Source organism: Anabas testudineus, chromosome 24 (assembly GCF_900324465.2).
Source record: "Anabas testudineus chromosome 24, fAnaTes1.2, whole genome shotgun sequence".
Classification (NCBI taxonomy): Eukaryota; Metazoa; Chordata; class Actinopteri; order Anabantiformes; family Anabantidae; genus Anabas; species Anabas testudineus.
Genome location: NC_046632.1, coordinates 10,036,161 through 10,060,981, shown reverse-complemented (window position 1 = coordinate 10,060,981; position 24,821 = coordinate 10,036,161). Strand labels below are relative to the sequence as shown.

General features: G+C 41.5%; 1 protein-coding gene across 1 annotated transcript; it reads right to left on the bottom strand.

Annotated features, from left to right (window-relative positions):
* Nucleotides 1-4,976: 4,976 nt before the first annotated feature.
* rps6kc1 (ribosomal protein S6 kinase polypeptide 1) lies at nt 4,977-24,745 on the bottom strand. The gene is made up of 16 exons (XM_026341269.1): nt 24,559-24,745; nt 23,467-23,502; nt 22,140-22,260; nt 21,884-21,999; nt 21,714-21,807; nt 21,555-21,608; nt 20,985-21,407; nt 20,434-20,558; nt 20,245-20,343; nt 18,532-18,579; nt 17,781-17,913; nt 14,714-16,384; nt 13,839-13,928; nt 9,005-9,087; nt 7,272-7,367; nt 4,977-5,916 (listed from the first exon to the last, which is right to left on the bottom strand). Exons 1-16 carry the CDS (start codon nt 24,658-24,660, stop codon nt 5,815-5,817), a joined length of 3,393 nt encoding a protein of 1,130 aa, XP_026197054.1. The 5' UTR covers nt 24,661-24,745; the 3' UTR covers nt 4,977-5,814.
* Nucleotides 24,746-24,821: the final 76 nt, after the last annotated feature.

The window sequence follows — 24,821 nt, the reverse complement described above, 5'->3', positions numbered from 1 at the left end:
CCCCTGAACCTCCTCTGATGTTCTCTCCCCGGAGGGTGAGTGAGATGTCGTCTGACTCGGACTGGACTGTACTGTAACTTAGGCTGAGTGTGTGTGTGTGTGTGTGTGTGTGTGTGTGTGGTAACAGACTGCATTTCATCGCCAGGACGACTAGCGCCTTGGAGGAACAGACAGATTAGCAGGTAGATTCTCGCTCCCAGGCTGCCGTTCAAGCTGCATTCACAGGAACGTCTCGTCTTTAACAGGCATCACATTGCCCTCCAGGTCGCCTGCGGCAACCCTACAACCCCTAAACACAAGGAGAGGAGAAAGTGATCTGATGGCACTCTCTCTCTGTTGTTTCTCCTTACCTTTCTTTTCCCAGTGGAATAATTAAACATCCCTGAGCTGCAACCAAAAGATGTTTCTGCACATGTGGCACCAACAGGAGCCCCCGCAGAGGCATCTTTAACACTCAAGAGAGTGGATAGAGAGAGTACGATGGAGAATTAAAGCCTAGGAGGAGACACAGTCAGGGAAGAGGGGGAGAGGGGAGGGAGGTTTTATGACAGGGGGGGGGGGTCTGCAGCTAACAAGAGGTGTGGAGCCACAGAAGGTGTGTGTGGCCAAGCGTGAGGAAACAGTTGAGACAGCACAGGCCGACTGAGATGACTGTGGAGCTAATGCTATGTTAGTGAGGTGCTAACGGCATGCCTAGGCACTGGCGCGCCGCCCTTCCACACAGATCACAGAGGCCCACAGCACAACGAAAGGAGACACCTCAGGTCTGGGGGGGAGGTATTACCAGTGACACGTCTTTTGGGCAACGATTGGGACTCCTTTAACCATCTGAGCCTCTCGTATCATGACTCACACGCAGGCACCTGGGTTATATAAAGAGACCCCTAAATCCAGTGTGGCAGGAAGGTGAGGAGGAACAACGCTCAGAGCAGGAAAAATAACCAGCGCTTTGAGTCGAGGAGGCTTTATGCAGCAAGACACCTTGGGTCATTCGACTTGAAGGGAGTTGAGACGCCTCTTAGGGATATCAGACATTTAAGCTGTAATTATTGTCTCACTTTCCCCTAAAGCCTGTTCGCTGTCTTGATTTATGTCCAATGCTAAAGTGCTTAAAATCATACAGTTGTGCACATGTCACTGACAAGGTGAGACATATACTTAATAATGCAGCAAGTTGTTGTTTTTATGCATTTATTTTTCCTTTCAGTTATTTCTTTGACTTCTTTAGTTGTTTGGACAATGCACAGTTTTCATGTTGGTCAGTAGATTCGACATTAAAATGAAAACAAATATTATTTTTGTTCTAATCATTAAAGTTTCTAAATATATTTTAAGAAAAACAACCCAGACATGTAATTGATTTGTTTACAGTGAAGTTCTCATTCTTTCTCTAAAGGAATTGACACATTTATTTAAGGGTTAAAGGTCACAATATTTTTAGGGTGACTTCATGTGACCTTAAGGACCTACTCTGCTGTTGGTGACCTCTCAGTGACATCTTTGTATTTGCAGGCGGGAAAGCAGAGCACCCCAGTGTGGGGGGCACGAGGCTAATGGAGAATCACTGCACCAGCACACTGTGGGTCAATGACCTATTTGTAAGATCATTAAACCCTTAAGGCCAATCTGTGGTTAATTTTATGGTTGTGCTTAAAGATATTATCTTAAACCGTTTCTGTGGCTACACATGAACCATGTCTTTTCTACTTATATCACATGTTTTTTCATGTATTCATTTTTTTCTATCTAGTGGAGGAGCTGCGGTAAGTGACAAAGCTGCTTTGTACTATCAGTTCAGATCAAGGCATGAGACAGCCCAAGGCGTGAGGGCAGTGACCCCACGTTGACAAGTAGTATTACAGCAGTTAATTAAAGTCAGACCAAGAGGAGATTTAATTAGACCTTTATTTTTATCCAGACCTGATGATCCTCGCTGACATGTGTGGTACTTTTATTTTTTAACAGTAGTGTTTGTTATTATCTGAATCTCATTCAGAGAAACCTGAGACGATATTGTAGATACAATAAAAGTCACTTTGTAGGTGCTTGTTTAGCATAATTGGATATATCTGGTGTATATCTGGAGATTTTATGACAGATTTATGCTGTGGGTGGTGACCTAGTGATGATTTTGTGGGTTTTGGTCGTGATCTTATCTGAAAATGATGACAGCTGCTGCTGTTTGCTTTACACAGAAGAACAAACATGCATACCTGAATTTGTTGAATTTAAATGCAAAGAACCAACCAGTTCTAACTGCATGAGCATTCCAGTGTTAGATTTTAAGACATAACATCAAAATACAGAAGTTAAAAAACTAAAGGTGTGCATCAATCTAAACAAAGTGACAACTTTTTATATAATTGGTTAAATGTTAAACACAAGGATTCGTTCAAATTAGCAAATAGAACAACTTTTTCAAGATTAAAAGAAATTATCACAGGAAATGAAATAAATCATTCTTTAAATTTTAGTACATCTTTACCTGCTTTAGGATGTAGCTCACCTGCACCTCTCCCATGTGATCTTTCTGACTGTGCAGCTTGTGTGTGTGTGTGCAGCGGTAAGGATGTGTGTGTGTATTTGGGGGAGGAGGGGGTCGGTAATGAGGAGGCATTGTGTCTCTTCGTAATGACAGCATGGCTCTGACAGAAGCTGGAGAAGATGCCCGAGGTCTCAGAGCAGAACTCTTCAGCTTGGCGCAAGTGTGTGTGTGTGTGTGAGCGAGTGTGCATGTCTGTCCCTGGGCTGCAGGAGTCCTCCTGGGCTTTGTGAACGAAAGTCAAACCGTCAAAGACAAAAACAAAACCTGACCACCAGCAATATGAAGCAGAGGGCGGGCCATTTGGCTGCTGCCTTCTCGCTGGTGCCTCTTCGTGAAAGCGATGGGTGTGAGAGCTGAGAGGAGGGGGTGCATGTGAGGAGAGAGAGAGAGACAGAGGTGGGAAAAGACCACAGAATCAGAGAGAGACAGAGAGAGAAAGAGAGGGAGGTCCAGGAAGTTGCAGAAAGGGTTCAGGGGTCAATTCAGCCTGCAGGCCTGGGTGACGCTTTCAGGGCTTTGAGTGCGAGAACTGTATTGCATCATGGAAGTCCTTGGCACGTCCTCTTAATCTTGCCTCTGACCAGACGGATCCTTCCCTGTGGCTTTGTGCACACAAAGACATACCCACACATGTGAAACACATGCACCTTCGTACTTTGTGTGTGAGGAGTCAAACGGACAGAGAGTGGTGGAAAAAGTGCTGTTACATTTTGTTCAATCAAAATTAAACATTAAAGTGTCTGAAGAAGTATAAAGTAGCTATTGAACAGTGTACAGGCAGGGGAACAATATTATATACGACAAAATACATATTAGAAGCCTAATTAATACCCTTTGACAATGTCATACATATATGAACCATTAGCGGAAGAAATTCTTTATGTAGCAGCGTAAAATGTGCTTTGAGGGAGTCTGCGGCTTATGTGAACACACCGGAGGCACATCTCACATCCACAGTGAGTAAGATTGACAGGTTTCTTCTCTGAGCTGGAGCGAACCTCTTGCCCTGAGTGTGTGTGTAATGAGAGACAGGTCTTATGACAGGCACTAATCAGCCCACACTCTTGACCCTGTGGCAAAGAGGCCGACACAGGAGAAAACACCCCGACACCATTAACAACTTCTCTGACCCCGTGTGTGTCTAGAAGAGCATGTGTCACTTCAGGTAACACAGAATTAGTGCACATTCAGTTAAGACTTTTAAGTTAAGTCAGTTTAACAACAGGAAAATCAGCTCTAATTTATAAATTTTTACTACTTTATTGATCATGGGGTTTGGTGACTTTGAAATATGGCCACGAGGAACTGGGAACAGAACTACCAACCTTGGGAAGAGTAGACCATGCCCAATCATCACGATCATACAGTATGTTTTTGATTATCAGTTATTAAGTGTTGTGTGGTGGAACAAATTTGACATCTTATCAATACATCTGACAGAATAAAATGTCCAAAACTAAAGGGGTCTAAATACTCAGCAAAGTGAGTGTAGTTGCAACAAAGCAGAAAAACTACAACTGAACCCAGAAGAGTCCGAGTGTATCAATGAGTGTGTGTGTGTGTGTGTGTGCTGTCTCGTATTACGGTCACGGTGACACTTAGCATGAGTGACAGCGGCTTTCTAGGAGCATCATCAGTCCAGCTGATAACAGAGAGGCTAAAGCATCAGAACACAATCCCAGCTCCTTGTACAGAGAGTATCAGTGTACATATATTAAAAAAAAAAAGGCAACATACTGTTCATGTACTCATCCAAGTATGTTTATTGTTTTCCACAGAGCACTGACAGACCAGAATAGACATACAGACTAGAGTGAGCATTCAACAGCAATCAGAAAAAAAAAAAATCCAATCTCACCGTGTTTGGGTTTAGTAAAAAGGATGAATAGATGTCATAAGTTACAGGACCTGTTCGTCAATATGTATCAGTGAAGTACAAGTGGCGTAAAAGTGCAGCTACTGTGCAGCGATTATGAGTGTTATTTCAGACACATATTAAGATACATTTTGATATATGCTCCAGTATTTCTAAAAGTCTATTTTGATAATGCAAGACGTGATATATGGCATATAATGCAAACAAGAATATGTTCATCATATCATTTAGTCGTTATGGATGTTATAAAATTAGCATTACTAAAAAATCTGTGAGGCAAGTTAGTGGATGTGTTTAAAAAAAGAACTGAAAGGATTTGACTGATGAGGCAGTGGCTGATGGGTGTACATTTTAGTTAGCACAACATGCTAAAGGTTTTTTTTATTTTTGACAAGACACATTATTATCAATAGATTTTTCAATGAATAAATATATTACACAAATCATATTCCTACATGCACAAAATGCAGTGTTGTCTGATATTCATAAAAAAAACACCTACAATATGTAAAAGGGCTGGTTTCAAAACTGTGGTTCAAGCTTTTTCCTTTTGAATGACAACCTCTCACTGTACACACAGGAAGAAGACGTAATTGGTTTAACTGGCCCTACTTGCAGCAATAAGATATTAAATTATTCATTTTGAAAATAGTTAAGTTCTTCACTCAATAACAAAAGTTCTACCTTCCTGATCTCCTAACTGAGAATATTTTTGTTCATTCAATGTGCATAGAGTCCTTCCCTGTTACCGTATGTGGGCTGGTTGGCAGTAAAAGTAGTATGAAATGAAACATCTTATCTGGTTCTCAATTTGTGCAACAACACAACCCCAGCATCAAACACAAAGCACAACCTGTCTCAGTGTAATCTCGATGGGCTCCGTGAGTAATGATGAAAGTGTTATAAGTGTCAAAAACCACTATTGCACATGGATGTTTAGAAAATATGACTTGAGTTTGCGTCAGTTTGAACTGATCATACATCAATGAATCAGGACACAAAAATGTCACCTGTCACTCTCAGTCATCATGTTGGCTCATAGCTACTGTATGAAGAGTGTAAAAGCATCAAAAGTGTAGTGAATCGTCACTCAGCACAAGCACTTACTGTATAAATTATTGCACCACACGTGTTAAGTGTTCCCTGCACAAGAAGGTTACACAGTAAACCCTTTATGAGATAAACAAATGAGCGTTGGACAAGGAAGGTAATACTACTGACGGCAAACTGTAAATCAAACACGTGCACAGTGGCCACGCACAAAATGGGAGAAGTGTGCAGAAATGCATAATCTGGATTTGCTGTATTTCTATTTAAGTCTGAGGAGTTCATTCGGCATAGTCCGTTTCCCAGTGTGCAACTCTGGTTTCCTCAACTGCACAGTGCACAGCATCTATTTGGGCCAGTCCACTCTGGCAAAGAAAGGGTGGGATTTGATATCATCCACGCCTCCCACTCCAGCCCCCAGTCTTTCCATTGGGTTGTACTGGAGCAACTTCATAATTAGACAAGACAGACAAACAGAGAGAAAATATTAATTACACACTGTCATAGAATAATGTATCACACAGTGAGCTAAGGTGTACATATTTAAAGTGCAGAAACTGCTAAATAAGAATGTGACAGACCACAAAATAACCAAAAGGTTCAGAATCTATCTATGAGTGTAAAGACTAATGAGTATCGGATTGATCACATGAATTGATCTAGATTAAGCTGAGATAAATCCAGACTAACCATATTAAAACCCATCTAAAGAGTTCCAGTTTTGAGGATTTGCAATTAGCCATGAAGTGTTATGCATAATAATATACTGTTATATGTCACATAAATTCTATTTTGCTAAATCTTTAAAAGCAGTCAAAGTGATTTAGATTTTTGTAGTGTCTTTGGTGATTAATTATCGATACTGTAGTTCATGCCAGATCATTTATCAATCAAATAGTAAATATGATGTGCATTTCAGGGACTGCTCTACCCCATCTGCAGGACATCTTCCTCAAACGCTGCAAAAACAGAGCTGTTAAAATCATAAAGGACTCACAACACCCCTGCAACTGTCCGTTTATCCAGTTACCATCTGGTAAGCGCTTCTGTAGTCTGATGGCCAACACTGTGAGACTTAGGAGGAGCTTTTTTCCCTCAGGCCATCAGGCTCCTGAACTCTAATTTAGTCTCTTAACTCAATATACAGATCCATTTTATTTAGATACCTGGCATTGTCACCTGCACACAACACTTCCTGTTTTTATTGCTGCTAGGTAACAAAAGACAATATTGTACTGCTTCTTTGCACACCACACTCTTTTCCTTACACACTCCTGTGTATATGTATATTTCTATTTATTGTGTTTATAGTTATAACTGTATATACCTCTCAGTTTATTTTCCTTACTATCTTAACTATTTTGTTTTTCCTTTATATCTTTGTTTATTTTTTAATAATTTGCATAGTCTATGTAGCAGAACTGATTCCCATTTTACTGATAGTTACATTGCCCAATTTGTATTTGACAAATAAATCTTAAATTGTGAATGTTGTTGGATTCTCTGCTGATGCCGAACCACAGTGACTGTTGTTGCTCATGTAACTACCCATTACATTTATTATATTTACCCCCCCCTCCCCATTTTTTTTTTATTGTGCAGCAGTTTGTCTGGAAAAAAATGCCAATTAACAACAAACCATGAAGCAATTAATGTAACCGCTGAATCACTATTATTATAATTACTATACATTACTTGCATTTGACCTTTGAAAGAAATAATTAATAATTCATTTACATTCAATAGATACAAAACACTGAATTTTATACAACAAAAGTAACAAGTAGCACACTAGACTCTCACCTGCTCCAGCAGAGATCTGGCCTCCTCTGAAACAGACTCAGGGATGTTGAGAGCTGTGTGGCGACCGATTCCTGCTGGATGGCACCGCAGCAGAGACTAGGCACAGGGAAGGAGGGGTGGAAAGAAGAGAGGCAGATAACTATCAAATTAAAACAAAGAAAATGTGACGTACTGAGAGCTGAGGGGACAGATATTCTGACACCCGCAGTGCCTAGGTCAGTGTGAGAGCATGGGGACTAGACAAATAGGAGGAGACCAAAGTGCCCGAGCACCTGAAACAACACTGATCGCACCAACTACAACATGAGCATCATTTCACCGCTGTTGCTCTTTCTTGGAACTGCTGTGTGTCAAGAATGACATGGAAAAACACGTTGTTTTCGGTTGGTTTGTTCTTGGTTTAAACAGCTTACTGGAAGGACCAACAGTTAATCAGAGGTTAATATAAAGTCGTTTGTTTTTCAAAGTCAAACTAGACCTGGTCAAACAGAAATGTAGTTAACAGGAAATGTTTGCACTTACACAAAAAATCATGAAGTAAAACTATTCCAAGAAAGGGAGCATGCGACCTGCAAGTGCTTTTATAATCATTGAATACACTTCTATTGTTAATGTAATTATCAATAATAACTGTAATCACTGTATGTGGCCACAGCATATCCTTCAGTGAATCTACACCTACAAATTATAACAACTCATTTAGCAAAAGACAGCTATAAACTGTTTGTGTTGGGGAGGACCCTGTATGTTTTTTCCATCAGTTAGGTCGGTTGCCTCTCTCCCTCTCTCCTGATACATGCTGCAGGAGTTCTGGCTGGGTTCCTAGCCACAGTCAAGACTGCCCGAGGCAAGATCTTATCCTGCAAGGATCAAGAGACACTATGTGTGCCTGTGTGTGTGTATCCTTGCCAGAACCGTACCCAGACATAATCATCAAAGGAGACATCTGTGTAACTCAGTTTTTTTCCCCAGGTAAGTGGGTGTGTAATGTTCAACATAATAATACTAACACCCCAACTCATGTTTGGGCCATTGAGGGGAACAACCGATGGCTGATAAGAAAATATACCCACTAGCAATCAGTTAGAATTTATTCAAATTTAATAGCCAATGAAAAATTGAAGGAATAATGTGCACCTGCACTGGGTATCTATGTGTGCGTATATGTCCTCCAAGAGAACAGCAAGTCATAATTAGCATGTGTATATGTTTGCATACATGTAAAGCAGGTGAATATGTATCTGCTGTTTTGCAAACAAAAGGCATTGAGATGCCCCTCTCCTCCCAAGCCTGTCTTGAAAGAAGTCCCTGATCCTGGACCAGTTCAGGCACCTTGAGAGCTGCCCCAGTCTTCACCTTCCACGCCGATCTGAGGTCAGTGTGCTCTGAGCCCAGCGCTGCTCCAGGAGCCAGCAAAGAAGCCCGCAGAGAGCTGACCCCTGGCCCAGCAGATGGAGCACAGGCTGGGGGAGAAAGTCACACCGACACCCCTGGCACTCCCCGAGAACCAGAGTAAGAGATGGGAGCCAAGACGCACCTCACACACATAGACACACACACACCACAAACAACTAACTCCACCTAGTCCAACACATACAGACACGCGCACGGAATCACACACCACCTGGCAGAACCATAAAGAGTGTGAGAGAGTTGAAAGCCAAGACACCTACAGACATCCCATAACACCTTAGCAACAAAGATAACATTTTTTAAAATACTTTTTGACTCACCATGCCAGTCAGGAGCTCGAACAGGATGGCGCCCAAACTCCACCAATCACATGCTGCGGTCTCCTCGCTGATACCTCCCACCTCTGAAACAAAAGCAAAAAAGAGGAATACACAGGATTTTTATAAATTAAGAAGCAGAAGAACAGTTTATATGTCGGATAGGAACACAGACAAAAATAATCAACTAGTCATAGATGTATAATAAGAAGATAATCAAACAGATACGACCAGAATCATTTTTTGATCTTAAGCTTACAAGATATTTTATGCGTCTCGCATTTACACTGAATGACATCTTGAATTTCTTACAAAAGCATGGACACAGTCGCACACACACAAACAAGTGTGTGTCTCATAAAAGGGTGATTTGCATAATAAAAAAGCAGTTAAATTGAGGAAACCGTCTGTGCTGTAACTTCACACCATCTGCATGACCTGACCTCAAACACAAACACACATGGATACAACACACACACACGCGCACACACACACACGTACTCACCAAGAAATGTAAAAGCAGTAATGCAAGAACAAATAGTCCAACATTTTTGTTGAGTTTTCTTTACAGCTGCACTGGAAATGGTGTAGACTACTAGTGCTGCACTAATGATTATTTTCATTACTGACTCATTATGTGCTTTCTTTGTTAATTATTACTTGTTTAGTTTGAAAATGTAAGAAAATAGTCTTTTATCAAATGTCTTGTTTTGCCCATTCAACAATCTAAAGAGGTTCAAAAACATATGATAACTAAAGCAACCAATTCATTAAGTAGTTGCAGTCACATGTTTACATTTTTAAATGACATGAGTATTTATTTATCAGAATTTGTTTCCAATTCATTCTTATGCTTAAATTTAAGCTCATGGACAAATTTGATGGGATTTGGACGAACAACCAGTGTGACAGCAAGCTCGATGGAAGGCTTTGAAACTCACAGTGTACATTTAAGTAAGACATAATAACCAAAAGTGATACTTGTTTGCTAAAGTCAAAAGTGGATCAGAGTCAGTGGGAGTGTATGTATGTGTGCGCTAGCTCCACTGGGTACCAGATGGCCTCTTGTGCCACTCAGTTTCCCTCCACTCTGCTCTCTCCAGAGGGAGGGGTCTGGTCACCCAGAGGGCTGGGACCCAGGGTCACGGCAGTGTGTGCCCAGAGACCAAGCTCCTCAGCTGGGGGAACATAAGAGACAAAGACCCCTCATGTCCTGGAGGCTGCTGGGAACTCCAGAGGCCCATGCAGCTCTCTTGCAGCCAAGGTTAGAGAGGGCTATGATACGACTTGCATGTTTCCTATACACAAGACACATACACACATGAACCTACAGCCAACTGAGCAACCAGTCTCCAGGGCTCCCCAGGACTACTGTTTTGACAACCAAGGAGAGAAGATCGTCATTGAATGGACTAGTGATACCTGCGTAGTTAGGAGCTGGAGGGGAGATACTGGACACACACACACACATACACACGTCTCAGAGCAAGGTCGATGTCATCACAATGGATTAATGTCTAAGGAGCTGCAGGGAGAGTACAGTGGAGCTGGCTACACTTACCGCTCTGTCAGAGAGAGGCAGGGAGAAAGGGAGATAGAGAGAAAGAGGATGGGAAGGGAGAATTAGCTGCATCCACAGGCCATGGGTCATTCAAAGCCCACTGTTAGAGAGTACTGCAGTGGGTAAATATTCAAATTTGATCACTAACCTGGTATTTTCTTTCTTGAACAGCACATGAAAAACTCTCAAACTAATCATGAGAATTCAAAGAAAACTAAAAGGATACTGAGGAGGCCAGATACACCAGTACAACAATACAGTGAGCTCACCTCATGCCCTCTTCTTCCCTTTCCCCTCAACAATGCAGTTCCCTCCTGCTTTGTATCTTAATCACACTTCATCTCCTCCCTTCTGGGGGCCATAAGGAACTTTCTCTCTTCTCCTCTCAGATCAACTTCCCTAAAAACCTAACTGACAGTCATTGTTGAAAGAGGAAGTGAAGTGTGTGCAGGTAGGAAGTAAGGAGAGACTGTTGAATGATGTTCCAAGACTGTGAACGTGTCTTGTGTGAGCTCTGTTGAACGAACTGAATTATATATTCAAAACAAAGCTAATGCAAACCCATGCCTCATCTTCAGTGCCTGCAAATATATTCAAATAATATAAGCAGAAGTTTGCCCAGGGTACAATTTGTTCCTTGAAAAGCTTTTCAAAACAATGAGATGACACCTCAATGTCAAAAGGGGAAGTGAACGTTATCTTCCATTAAATCATAAGCTCAGCAGGTAAAAGGAAAAAGAAACAGAAAAACACACACAATAATGTTTGGTCCTCTATAACAGACTTATCTCAGTTACCTCAGAGAGGAAGAATATTACATTTCCCTTTTCTTAGACATTGAAGACAATTGGTTTTGGCCTTGCTTCCCTCTCTATGGAACGAAACAATTTCCATTTCTGCTCAACTAAGGCTGAGTTACAGTGCCACTCAACAGCTTGTTTTTTTATTTTTTCTTATTAAATAACAAAACATTAGCCATCTGATGTTTATTGGTAATGATGGAATGGTGAGAAAGTAAATAAGCTGAAGTGCAGAATAAACAGATTAATACCCCCTCGCTGTATTTTCCGAGTCCACTCCCGTGTTTTTTGGGTGTGAATGTGTGCGTTTTAAAAACATGTTCCCTCCTTCTTACACAGACACTCACACGCGCACATACGGTCGCAGCAGGCCCCCTGCTAGCTTTCTGGCAAACAGTCATAAATCTGTCATCAGGAATGAAGCCGTCGCTAGAGCTGACCCCGTCTGGATAAACAGCAATGCATAACAAGGGCACCAGAGACACACAGTTACTAACCGGTTTTGTGTGTGTGTGAATTCACACACACATCTAAATAAATAAATCTAGGGATCTACATTGGTGTAAATACAAGAAAGAAAAATAAGTGACTGACTTCACTTTGTAATAGCAGCCACAAAAGGGTGAACAGAATGAGAAACAAAAAATAGTGAGAAAGTTGTCTGTGAGATAGTCATTATGTGAAAGTGTTTGTCTTTTTGCTCAACAATAGCATAACGCACCCTCTGTTGGCTGCTATTATGTATTACATCCCCTGATCCACATGGTCCTTTAACTAAGAGGACCTTTCACGCCTGTGCTGAGGTCAGTTCAGTTCCAGCTCAGTTTATCGCTGTTATCCATCACGTGTGCATTCACATTCATTTGCTCACTTCTTCTCCCTTTGCCTTTTCCTCAGTTACTCTTCTAGCAAACTTAACTGTGAAATATCTCTAAATCTTTAAGTTGAGTCAACTGACCAATGTACAATTAAAAAGTTGAAGTTTAAATCTGCTTTTAATTTAAGTGATCCAAATGTTGAAAAAATAGGAAATATGAGACAATATGGATCATGGATATTATCTGAAGTTATCTAATGATGAAAACAATAATTACTTGCATGTCAGAAAATGACTTACCAATGTTTTATTAACCCACTATATGCCAAACATGTACTTTGTCAAAATCCAAATGTACTGACCTACACATTTATCAAAGTAAAATCTCTCACTGCTTCCAACAAGAACATGATTAAATTAATTAAATAATAAATTAAGTGGTGACCATGTCTAAGCTTAGCATTTAGATTTCCAAATACATTATGCATAGAACTCCTTGTGCTGAGCTTTACTCCTGTGTCTTTAGGTCATCTGTTGCTGTTACATATGCCTCGGTGTGCTTCTATTTCCATTAGTAGGCTTTTAAACAAGCTGTTGCTAAGGGAATAAAAATGCACACTTTGGATATTACACAGAGCATTTGTTGCTTTCAGATTTATTACAACAGTGTCATACTGTACGATCCAGACACAAGAAGGATTTAAATCTGAAGTGACCTTTCTGGATTCAGAGAGAGGGGATGAATATGAGAGCATAGCTTAATATAAAGTGTGTGGAAGAGTGAGTGAGTGTGTGTGTGTCAGTAATTGTGTATGTCTCAGAGTGTGTTTCAGTGTTTTCAGGGAACAGTTATGCGCTGTGCATATTTAAGAAAGATGTCATTAAACAGATTACACATCTGTCAATCCATACAACAGCCCAAGTGTGAAGCCATATGTTTGAAGCAACATATTGTAAAAGTTATCCACCCATAGATGTCAAATGCATGAGCATGTATATAAACAAACAAACACAGACACAAACACAGACACACACACACACACACACAGGCCACACACAGAAGTGCTAAGTAGGGACATGGTGCTATAGTCTAGCAGCAGTTTGTTTTAGGCAGCTTTTAACAGCATGTCAGAGCTGCCACAAGCCAGCTGAGGGCAACGAACTGTTTCACTGCTGCACAACAGCATGCTCTACAGGACAGCAAAAGAACTACAACACATTTCTCTCTGCACAAGCAAACGTGAGGTCCCAATTCATTCTCTAGATGTAAACCAATGTAACTGCTGGTATAAATGTAAAAAACACTGCCACATTGTACATATACAGTATGTGTTATTTACACGTGCTGCCTTTCGCCACACAGAACAACAAGAGCACCTTTGCATAAGAATTTCTATCAGTCTAACAGTGAAAAAGATTGAATGTTCATATGTTTTCTACTCTTGTGATTAGTCTGTGTACACTTCCATTGTTTATTCACGTCTGGCTATGAATGAAGGTTTTGTGATCATGGGAAAGTGGCCTACTTATGGTCCTGCATGCCTGCATAGAATTAACCCAACACAAACCCCTACGGACAGGCAGACACACACACACATAAAACACGTAACCTTAGAAAAACAAAGATTAAGTGTATTATGATGTGTGTGTAGATTTTACCTGGTGCACAGTACATGTTGGCGATGGCCTCTTTGTCACAGCAATCCTCCACGTCACTCCAGCTACAAAAGTAGGTAATCTGAACATGACCTAAAAGAGAGAGGAAAAGCAAGTGTTCAGCTCAAAACCTAAGTGTGAAACATCCATCGAACGCTCTGCCTCTTGTCAACCCCACAGTCAAGTGTCACTTCGACACTCTACTTTTCAAACTGTTTACTCACCTTTAGCACTTCCTTCCTCTGTTTCTTTCTGCCTCTCTACATCCCTCTGCAAGCTTTTCAAGCACACAGCCTCAACGATTACTCCTGTTTAGCGACTACCCGTTAACGCTATCATTAGAACTAATGGTGTCATTAGGTAGCCGTGGCCATTAGCCTGGGCTAGTCAGACTGATGCACCACACTAGGCCGTTGATGGGCCCTTTAGAACAATAATTACCACCAGGGAGACGAAAACAGCCACTCAGCTAATTAGACGCTTGTTGATAACGAGGTGGAGAGAGATGATTGCAGGACGACAAAAGAAGAAGTTGAGGGGGAATCTGTGACCTCCTGGTAAAACAACACTTTACCTTCTGGAAGAGCCTTCGTTTTGGTAAACAGATTAGATCAGGTGGACAGACGAAGAGACTCTCTTAGTGTAAGCAGTAAATACTAGTGACTTGTGAAAATAATAAGAAAAGATGCAGACCTGTTTTTTGTCAGAATAAATTTCACCCAAATAATACTGCAGCTTTAGAAAGATGTGATTTTTTTTAGGACCCAGAATGGCTAAACCCCGACCTAGTATAAGCTATAGAAAAGCTTGTAAAATATCAATAATGAGAGATTTTTAAGGAACCACTGTGTCGTGAAATGTATTAATGGATATCATACCTTGGTGGTCAAGAAGGATGTTGTTGGGGTTTAGGTCTCGACAGATGATTCCCTCTTGGTGCAGGGAATCGAGGGCTGTCACCATCTCCACAGCCCAGCATCGCACAAACTCCTCTGGGATATGAACTTGGGACACAGCCAACGACAGCTCGTCCAGCTCTGAGAACAGCCGTGATACTTCTTTATCAAATTCAATGGCACCTGCATTACTAATGCCCCCTAATGAGTTACCATCAAGACCTAATAAATTTGCAACCACCTCACAGGCCTCAGTCCCATTTGTGGCTAGATTAGAGCCTGTGTTGTTGCCACTGGAGTCTGGGCCCAAGTCTGTGCTTACTCTTGTACTGCCATCTAGTTTCTCACTATGCCCGCCAGTATCTGGAGTGCCTACTTCAGGGGGGAGGTCATTATTTTGGCATTCAAGGTCAGCAACCATTTTGTCAGAGGCATCTTGTCCAAATGCCATGCTGTAGTCATCCCACAGTGAGTTGAAGGGAGAGGAAGATGCAGCACTGATATCACAGGTTGCAGAGGCTGTACATAAAGAGGAAAGCTCTTGCTCCAATGGCTCCTGCTCTTCTTCCTCAGGCTGACTGTGAAGCTGTAAAACATCAGGCTGGATAAGCTTCTGAGGAGAAGCTGTGGCCTCAAGGCCCAGACTAACTCCTGAAGTCTCTAATTCCTCCTGCAAAGAGTCTACAGTCCCGCTCATTACAGGAAGATTAACCAAAAGGTCAGGTGGGTGACCCTCGTCCTCCACTACTGCCTCTTTAAATGAGATGACTGGTACTGATTCATTGGAGCCTTTATCACTACAGTCTAACCCCCAAACCTCTGAGCTGTGGCCTTTGACCTCCTGAGCCAGCTCTGGAAGATCCTCTGTGACATCCGAGCCCAGGTCAGATGTGGAAAATATGGGAACCTGCTTATTTTGCTTATGAGGGGGGCGCTGCTCTGCTACGGCCAGGCAGGTCACCTCGCTTGCACTGTCTTTGCTGTCAATTCTGAAAAATTCCATTGGCGTGTGTTTGGATTGGTCCAGAGACAGAGGCGCAGCAGGGGACGGTAAAGGACTGAAGACTTCGCTGTTGTCCTGTGTCTCGCCACAGTATTGCTCATTGTCATAGGTGTGGCCACTTTTGTCAGATGACTCAGTGAAGAAGCCAAGTTCCTGAGAGCTGATTGGTGAGGAGAGGCTGTCATTGCTCAGCAGTGAGCGGCTACGCGAGGAAGTGGTGGTTAGCACGGGTACTTCCAATGACAGCATTTCCTGTTCACTCTTTTCTTCTTCCTCCTCTAGTGCATCTGGTTCTACTTTCTCTTGTTCATACTCATTGCAAAGTGTTAAATAACTATTTGTGCACTCTTCCTCAGAGGTGGCTCCAGAGTCTGACTGGGCCCCAAGTTGTTCAACAAGCCTAGGGGGGAGAACACTTTTAAGAGGAGACGCAATGACGGTTTCTCCTTTCTTTTGCAGCCCTGAGACAAAATCAGAACCAGTAACAGGCCCTGAACCAGAACTGGCTGAACCTACATCCAGCTGTGAAACAGTGTGCTGTGGAGAGTGTACCGCTGCTGTGTGGCTTTTCTGGATGAAAGGAATGTCAAAGCTCTCCTCTGGGCTGGAATTACGCAGGTACTTTCCAATGTGAGACCACAGCTTGCCGCCTGAAGAAGCAAGAAATAGAGCAAAAACAGGAGGCTTTCAATAATACGGAAAATATGCATGTACAGCAGAGACCTCTAGAGGAGGAATGACGGACTGGAAATAAGTGGTGAACATTACACATCCTTTGCCATAGAATGAAATTACTTTGGAATAACCAGTGTTTTCAGAATGCATTAAATACGATTCAATATGTGATTAAAATGAACCATATCATTTAATATCAACTGAAATGTGAAGGTGTTAAGACAAGACTATGACATAGGGTCCTCTAATGCAGAAAAATGCATGAGCATAACCATTTCAGTTGCTAACACTTTAGCGGTGTTTAATACCAATAACACAGTAATTGATCAAAGAACCACAAAGGAATTGCCACATAAACTGGGCATGCTTGGGAGCCTATAGAGGTAGTAAGTATCCATATGTCTGAGGCAGGTGTCTCACATTTTGTACATTACACATTAGAACAATTTCACAAAAAAACCACAAATAGACTTTTCAATTCTTAGTCTGCTATATAAAGCTCCTTAATGGGACTATTTACTGTAGTAACCAAGCTAAACAATAAAAACAATAAAAACAGAAACCAATTTTGCTAAATGGGTAGGTCTATGTTTTAGGTTTCTAGTGTAATGTTAGCATTATGACTTCTCTGTGTCTTACACAGAGACACACATACATGAATACACACAGCTGTAGTGTGAACAATTGGAAGCCAGCATCTGTTGTGTGTGACGAGAATGAATAGGGAGTTCACAGTGATGATAATGATAGCAGGGTAGCTCAGTGGCTTTGAAAGTAAAACCATCCACATGTTGTTTTGTCCAATGTCACTCAGGTCACTGCCTCCCTCTGCCTGCCTGTCTATCCTCATTCAACTCATCAGCTGTTAACAGTATACTATACACGCATAAGGAGCAACCCTGGACTTTATAAATTAGACCTGAGATGTAACAGTGCTAAAACGATGTATTTTTTGGCATTTTTCAGATCATGCTGAACAACCCAATGCGATATTCAATACTGTCCACTAAGCTTAGGTTGGTTATGGAGTATGCCAGATTGAATAGGTTACAGAGCATTAAAAATACGGCTGTATTTCATTGTACACCCTCACCCACACACATGATCTACACACAAATCCTAGAGTGAGTGGGATGTAAGGAGGCCCAGGTGTTGGCATAGCTAATGAAGCATGTTGCCACCTGGTATTCAAAATAATGACCTGTGACACACACTCATCTCTATCAAACATCTGTCTGGAACAAGGGCAGAGAAACGGGTGAGAGACAAGAGAAAGAGGAATCAGGTGAAGTGCCAGAAAAGACAGTTGGTAGTAAAGAAGACAACAGAGGGAAGATAAAACTGGATTTGAACGTAAGAGGTGTTTCTTACCTTCAGCATACTGCAGCAGAAGGAAAATGGTGTCTTCAGAGACAATGAACTTCCTCAGCTGCACCATGTGGGGCACGGAATGAGGCATGATGGTCCTCTTAGTTCGACCACAGTCACTGCTCCTTCTCAGACCCTGCAATTAGAAAGGAGGGAAGAGAGACAAAGGTGAATAATTTAAGTAAAAGGAAGCACAAAAAAAGCACATTTAATGACAAGGTCAGAAAAGTAAAATTAACCCAAATAAGGAGGGCACAGACAGGGGAGGAACGGGGAAGGTGAGCATTTAGGTTGTGTGAAGACTAAGGTGTAAAAAAAATGAGGAAGGGATTGTGGCGAAGGAGAAACCTCCCATTAACAAAGTGCCAGCTATGCCCCATGGCTACCCAAAGTCACTGGATTCATCAAGCCACATACAGCGCGTGACTTTAAAACAGCCACACAAATCTGTCAGCGCTACAAGAAAAGTTCACATTGGCTGAGAGTGTGTATGTAGCCGTGTGTGAGTGTACGTGTGTGTAGTCATTTGTGCCTGCGCTGTGCGTTGGCATCTGGCACACGTCTCACACCTGAGAGCAGAGGAGCTGACAGGGACAGGCCCATTAGAATCAATTACACTGGTCACACACAGGGGCTTCTGGCACACTTCACACTTACAGTCAGGAGGACAAGGATGCGGGATGCACACACACACACACACACACACACACACACACACACACACACACACACACACACACACACACACACTTACTTTCAGGATGAACGTCTCTTGTGTTCTCTTGTCCACGACCAAAAGAACCTGTGATGGAATAGTGCTATTAATTGCAATGTATAAGACAGACAGATAGCCTAAGATGATGTAGTGGTTATGTCCTCCAGAGCAGTGTTTTTCAGTGACCAGGTCAGGGCACACATAAGGGTCATTGCAAGACAAATGTAGGCCCCTAAATTATACTAGAAAAATTGGCATTAACACAACCAACCATGTTCACCAAACCCAAAATAAGCAACGTCGGCAGTGTAATAACACAAAGGGGCAAAATGCTAAATAACTATGAAGACTAAACAAAACAGACACGTTTTTATAAATAGATTATACCTGGGTCAATTCCTTCTTTCACCAATTAATTAAGAAAATTGAATGTAGCCTTAACGCCAGTAATGCTTATTTATGTCCATACACAAGATGCAGAACTTTCTTTCCTGTGATCTGAATCTTTTTCAAATTTGGAGCCCATGTGCTCCTTGATAAATATGTCACCACAGAGCCATGCAATGTGTCATAACAGACACAGTAATTGCTAGCAGTGCCATCTGCAAATGGCCACCTTCCTCCCATCTGTACTTGAAACTCATACAATCTCTAAAATCACTTTCCTTTACTTTTTCTCTCAGTCTCTCCTTTTGTCCCTTATATCTTTATTGCTTGCTGTCAACCCTCCTTTTCTCTATGACATCTCCATTGCTCCTTCACAGTCTCAGGGGAGAGCTTGAGCATATGTGTGTGACCTGATGTGTGTTTGTGCGTAGTGTTGTGCTTGCGTATGTTTTGTGAGTGAGTTCTCTCCATGTGACCCTGGCTGGGACCAAACAGGTGCAGGCTAAATGGATATGAATGGAGCTGTGAGTAAACAGAGTGGCAGTGCTAGCCAGGGCGCTAATATAATTAAGACACAAACATCAGGGAAGGGGGAGGTGGAGAAGAGGGGCAGGGGGAGCAGTAGGGTGAGGAGCTCTCTCCATCTGTCCCCTCTGTCCCCATTAACAGTGAAAGGAGGAAGAAGGAGGAGGAGGAAGAGAAAGAGGAGGAAAGCAGCAACATTTCTGGAGAGCTTACTTTCCACTTATTGCCACAAAAAACTGCAGTGTGTCTGATTTGGTTCTAACATATTGTAGATTTCTGCGAGCACATCCGTAGAGTAACACATGTTGGTATTGTGTCAACATTTTCCTTGGGGTTGTGTGTGTCTGTGTGTGTGAGGATGAGCATCATTGATTCAATGTTGTGTGTCGCTCTCTGAGCTGCTTGCCAAGCCATTTCATGGCTGAGTGGTGAAGTTGCTACACCGGCAGCTGGTTGAAAGGACTGGAAACCTAAACTGACCTTGTGGTGATGCTAAACATACACACACACTCAGCTCTTACCATACCATCCAGTAAATCTATTACTTTTATTGCTTCAGATAAAAGTGACTGTTGAAGAAGGAAAGGACACAGGGAGGAATTTAGAGATAAATACCATCCATATTCTAGGTGTAGGACATGATTATATAGATGAATGAATGCTGGACCTGATCATAAATATTCTGTTAGGTTACTGTTTCATTTTCAACAATTCTCTTCTTCCATATTTAATTTCATTTTACAAGAAAATTCTGACATAAATGAAACAAAGTGTTTTGTTGCATACATATTCAGTTTGTACAAAAAAGACAAACTGACACAAAATTCTTGATAGACTGACCTTATCTATGACCCCCAGCACCCTGTAAGCTCTCAGCTCCTCAGATGGACTATGTTGTCCTCCTCTGCTGGTGGAAGGGCAGCACTGTGCCCCCAAAACCTTGGGGAAAAACATTTCATAAATGAATTGCTTTGAGGACTCTTGTATGTATATAAAACATAATTTAGCATTTGTCAAACTCCCACTCACCACTGTCTGTGTCGAACCTTGACCCATGTTGCTTCTCAGATGCTGACTGGATATCTGTTCTGCACGCATCAGATACTCTGCAGTCTTCTTCTTCACTGCCTCTCGTTTCGTGGGACTGGACTCACCTGAGATAGGGGTTTCAGTTTCATTTCACTTTTTTTTTTTTAACAAACCGTTTTTTTAGTACTGCAACATTTCTGTACTAGTATTTTGTTTATGTGCAAAACATTTTGTTGTTATTGTGACAACACAGAACAACGAAAATGGCTTTTACATTTTACTCTTGCAAAGCGAGGCCAAGCTCAACCACCAAAAGCAAATGTTGTGCTCAGGGTGTCTGTGTCTGGTTCACAGACACTTAAGCAGGGTGGATGCTTACAGAATAACACTATTCATAAAAACAAGTTCACGCATCCAAGCATTTAACTTTTAATGGCTTTACTAGGCAAAAGGGGCCTCGACTGTCCTTTCCTCTGAAGTTGATTAACCAACTGTCCATGTGGACGTTACTGACTGCTCAGGAAAGTTAACCATCTCCTGACCACACTGACCTTGCACTCCTTGCAGCAGCAGGTCCACACCACTGCGATAGTAGGAAAAAGCTGCCTGGTAGTCTTGCTCTTTTTCCTTCTGCACAGCCAAACAGATAAGTTCACTGGCTTTGTCCAGGTAATCTGACTTTATGTCCTTTGGGTTGCCACCACTGCCTTTCTTAAGATTGCTTGAGAAGACTGGTGCTCGGCCTGGCCTGATGACCTCTGGGTTAGGAGCTGAAGAGGCAGGGACTGGTACAGGAGATGAGGTACGGCGTTCATGCAGAGAAGGTAAGCGAGGGCTGCAGCTACTGCTAATGTTGGTGACTCCCCCCAGTGGCTGGTTTGGGGAGGTGCGGCCTGAGGCCATGCCATCATCCAGCTCTGCTAAAGAGTCTGTATCCACAGCGAGGGACGTCAGGTCACTGTCACTAGATGGACCTGGAGAGGGTAGAATGCTAAGGTCAGTACAGAAAGATAAATACCTACTGTACATACATGCTTCAGTAGTTGCTTAGTTAATTGAGGCTCGTTCGTTATAATGGTCCGATTGACATTAAGTTATTTTGGTGTGTAAAAATACTCTACCTCCATACTCAGATGTGATAGTCAAATCATCTCCACCACTGATGTCTCTTTGAACTGTAAAACATGTCCACGCATCTCTGAGCAAGTTTGAATTTATAGTCACAGTGAATTAAAAGAAATGCTATTTTTGTGATTATTAATTATTGTGTGTTACCCCACCATCAGAGCTGCAATCTGATAAACTGTCGACCAGGAAGTCAGAAAAAGGCTCAGCTGGTCCAATGAGCTCTGAGCCGTCGTGGACCTCACCTCCCTGGAAAAACATTAAACACACTACAGTATTCATACTGTCCGTCTGCATTTGTGTATGCGTCCTGATATATTTTTACCTTGAAAAAATCCTGAATGTGCTGACTACCATAGAGAGCAGGGATATTAGCAGAGAACTGTAATAGATCCTCGGAGCACTGTCTTCTTTGTTCAATCACTGAGTCATCAAAGCGACCTATATAAATAGATAAATACATAAAATCAAATGAAGACACACACACAGTAAGTGATCAACCATTTCAGGTAAGAGGGTTTGGTCTATATAGCTTTATCAGGGCAAATGTATTTAAAAAAAACACAAAAAAAGGTTCTTACCAAAGACTTTGGCCTTGGCAAAGGGAGGAAACAACTCTGACTGGCTACATACATTCTTGTGCAGCTGCCAGAGATTCTGATGAAGCTTCCTGAAATCACTGTATCTCTTCCATACTGTTATCTACAGAAAGAGTTACAGGGGAGATTAATGAAGACAGATGTCTGTGTTAAGGGAGGACTTTAAACATTTATGAGGCTTCACAAAATGCATCATAGACATTTTGTTTACCAAACACTGCTCGAAGAAGTAACCTGATTTTGTACTTGTAAAACCAATCTTCAATAGAAAGGTGCAGAACATAAACTATCAAATATTTTTTAAATAATGCACATATTCATTATGTCGTGTTCAGGATAACAAACATTTCAAATATTTAATAGCTCTCCATACTCTGACAGTACAATGAATTTAATGCTCCAGCAAGACATGCATTAATCTAACTCAAATAACAACTTAAAGTCCACATCTTTTCACCATCTACAGCAACAAATCTGCAAATAGAAGCCACAACATTAACACACAAACCTGAATGAAGTCATTCCACAGTGGCCTACTGTTGATATACAAGGCTGGTTTTCTTACTTTTTTGATTCAGGACAAACTAGGCTGAGAACCACTCCCAAACAGGAGCAGCACTCAGCAATGGTAGTAAGTGTGTTTCCAGGCAAAGCATCTTTTGCTCTGTCTCTTAGGGGCACATGCAGTAATTGACATCATGCCCATTGCATTAGCACTGGTCCCATGCTAGACTGCATTGCCCAATGTAAGAGAGTATGCGCTGTATGTGTTTTTACTACAGTGAGAAGGAGGCATAGTAAAATTACACTGTACACTGTTTAGAAGACAACATAGTTGACTGAAGTTGTGAGAAAAAATATTTCTTGGAGTGAAAAACTGGACTTTATGACAGGCATTCCTTAATATTTAGTTGGAGGACAATAGAAGCTTCAGTACTGAAAGAGAGAGAGCGAGCTCGCAATGTACAAAAACAAAATTAATCAGTGTGTGCAAAAGAGAAACCCTTTGTGATTACTGACCTTTTTTTTAGTTTTATTTCAACATTTCACAAATATGAATCATTCTTTACAAAAAGTAACAACAAAGATAGGGGCCTACAGCCACATACAACTCATATAGTTTTACCACAAGTGTACCTCTGTCATGGTATATATGTAGATTCTTAAAACAAATACAGAAAAACTGAACATGTTTAAATGTGTAATTAAATAATCTCGCGAGGTCTTGATCAGCTTGAAGAAAATACCTCTAAACTATTCGAACTACCACACAAAGACGCTATTAAGAAATAAGGATTTCATGTCTTACCTCTTGGACATCCTCTGGGTTCTTCCTGGAGATTATCTATGTAAAAAAAAGGGACACAACAGCTCAAGACTTAAGAAATCCCATGAGAGTGTATTCCTAAGTGTACAGTATAAGATGTCAGAGCTGCTGTTGCAGAAGTGTTCTTGCAGAGCTGTGACTAGTATGAGCAGAAACACAGCTCTGAGTGTGACAATGAGTGCATTATGAAGTGAGTGACGGAAGTCTTGAGTGTTACGAGACATCACCAACATTCATAACAAGCAGAATGGTAGGCAGGCAGAGGCAAACAGACTCAGCTTATCCTTTTCCGATCTTTCTAAACCAGCCACTGTATCCATAACTATCATTGAACACCCTGGTGACTGAAGGTCTGACAGGGTGGGTGAATAATTAGATGTTTCTCTTTCACATATTTTTCTGTGCCTTCCTCTGTGAGTTGTTATATATTATATTATTAATGGGTACAGGAGTCAATACTTACAAATTAGAGCCTAGCTCTCCAAACATACAGGTGGATTTTGTTTGAATTATATTATTAGAGAGTGATTGAGATTTCTATTCACTGAGGCTGTCGGTTATATCTAGTTAATAGCGGATCTGACTCACTACACTCACAGCATTACTCCAAGAAACTTGCCTCAAAAACTGTTCATGACCCCACTTGCTGTCATGTTAATCTGAAGAGAGATTTTTCTTTTGTTTTAAATCCTTGACATTTTCTCCTTGATAAGGATAACCTTGATGGGCATCTATCGTGTCATATCATAGCGGGCTAGTTAACTCTAAAGCATTTAACACAGCATTTGGCCCGGATTAAAACACAATGGCTAACAAGCTAAGTTAGCAAGTACACAACCCAGTAGGGTGTTAACAAATAGATTTTAAAGACACCCACGCCTGAATCTGTCTGTCTGCTACATCTGTAACGTCCACAAAAGCTGCCATCGCTGTCAGCTAATCAAAAGAGGTTTTGTAATGTTACTTGTGTTTGCATCATATTTGCTAGCACAGTTCAAGCTACACACTAGCTAACTACTCACACTTAGCTTTAGGCTAGCTAGCTGTCAGTTTGCCTAACCTCCGTCCACTTACCCTTGCTGTGACTTTGTATACAGTATAACCTTTGTTGTGCTTTTTAGGATCCGTAACAGTATAAAACCGAGCAAGTTCCCCTGTGTCCCGCTGGGATATCATTCTGATAATGACTACATTGCCAAAGCTACCAGCTAGCTAGCCGTGTACATTCATTGACAGTAGCACAGTAAGAGGCAGACAGATAAGTTAGAGCTCCCCCCTGAGGTGAGTCGGGGAAACTACCAGCGTTGATGTCATCACCTTTATCGCTTTAGATTTTA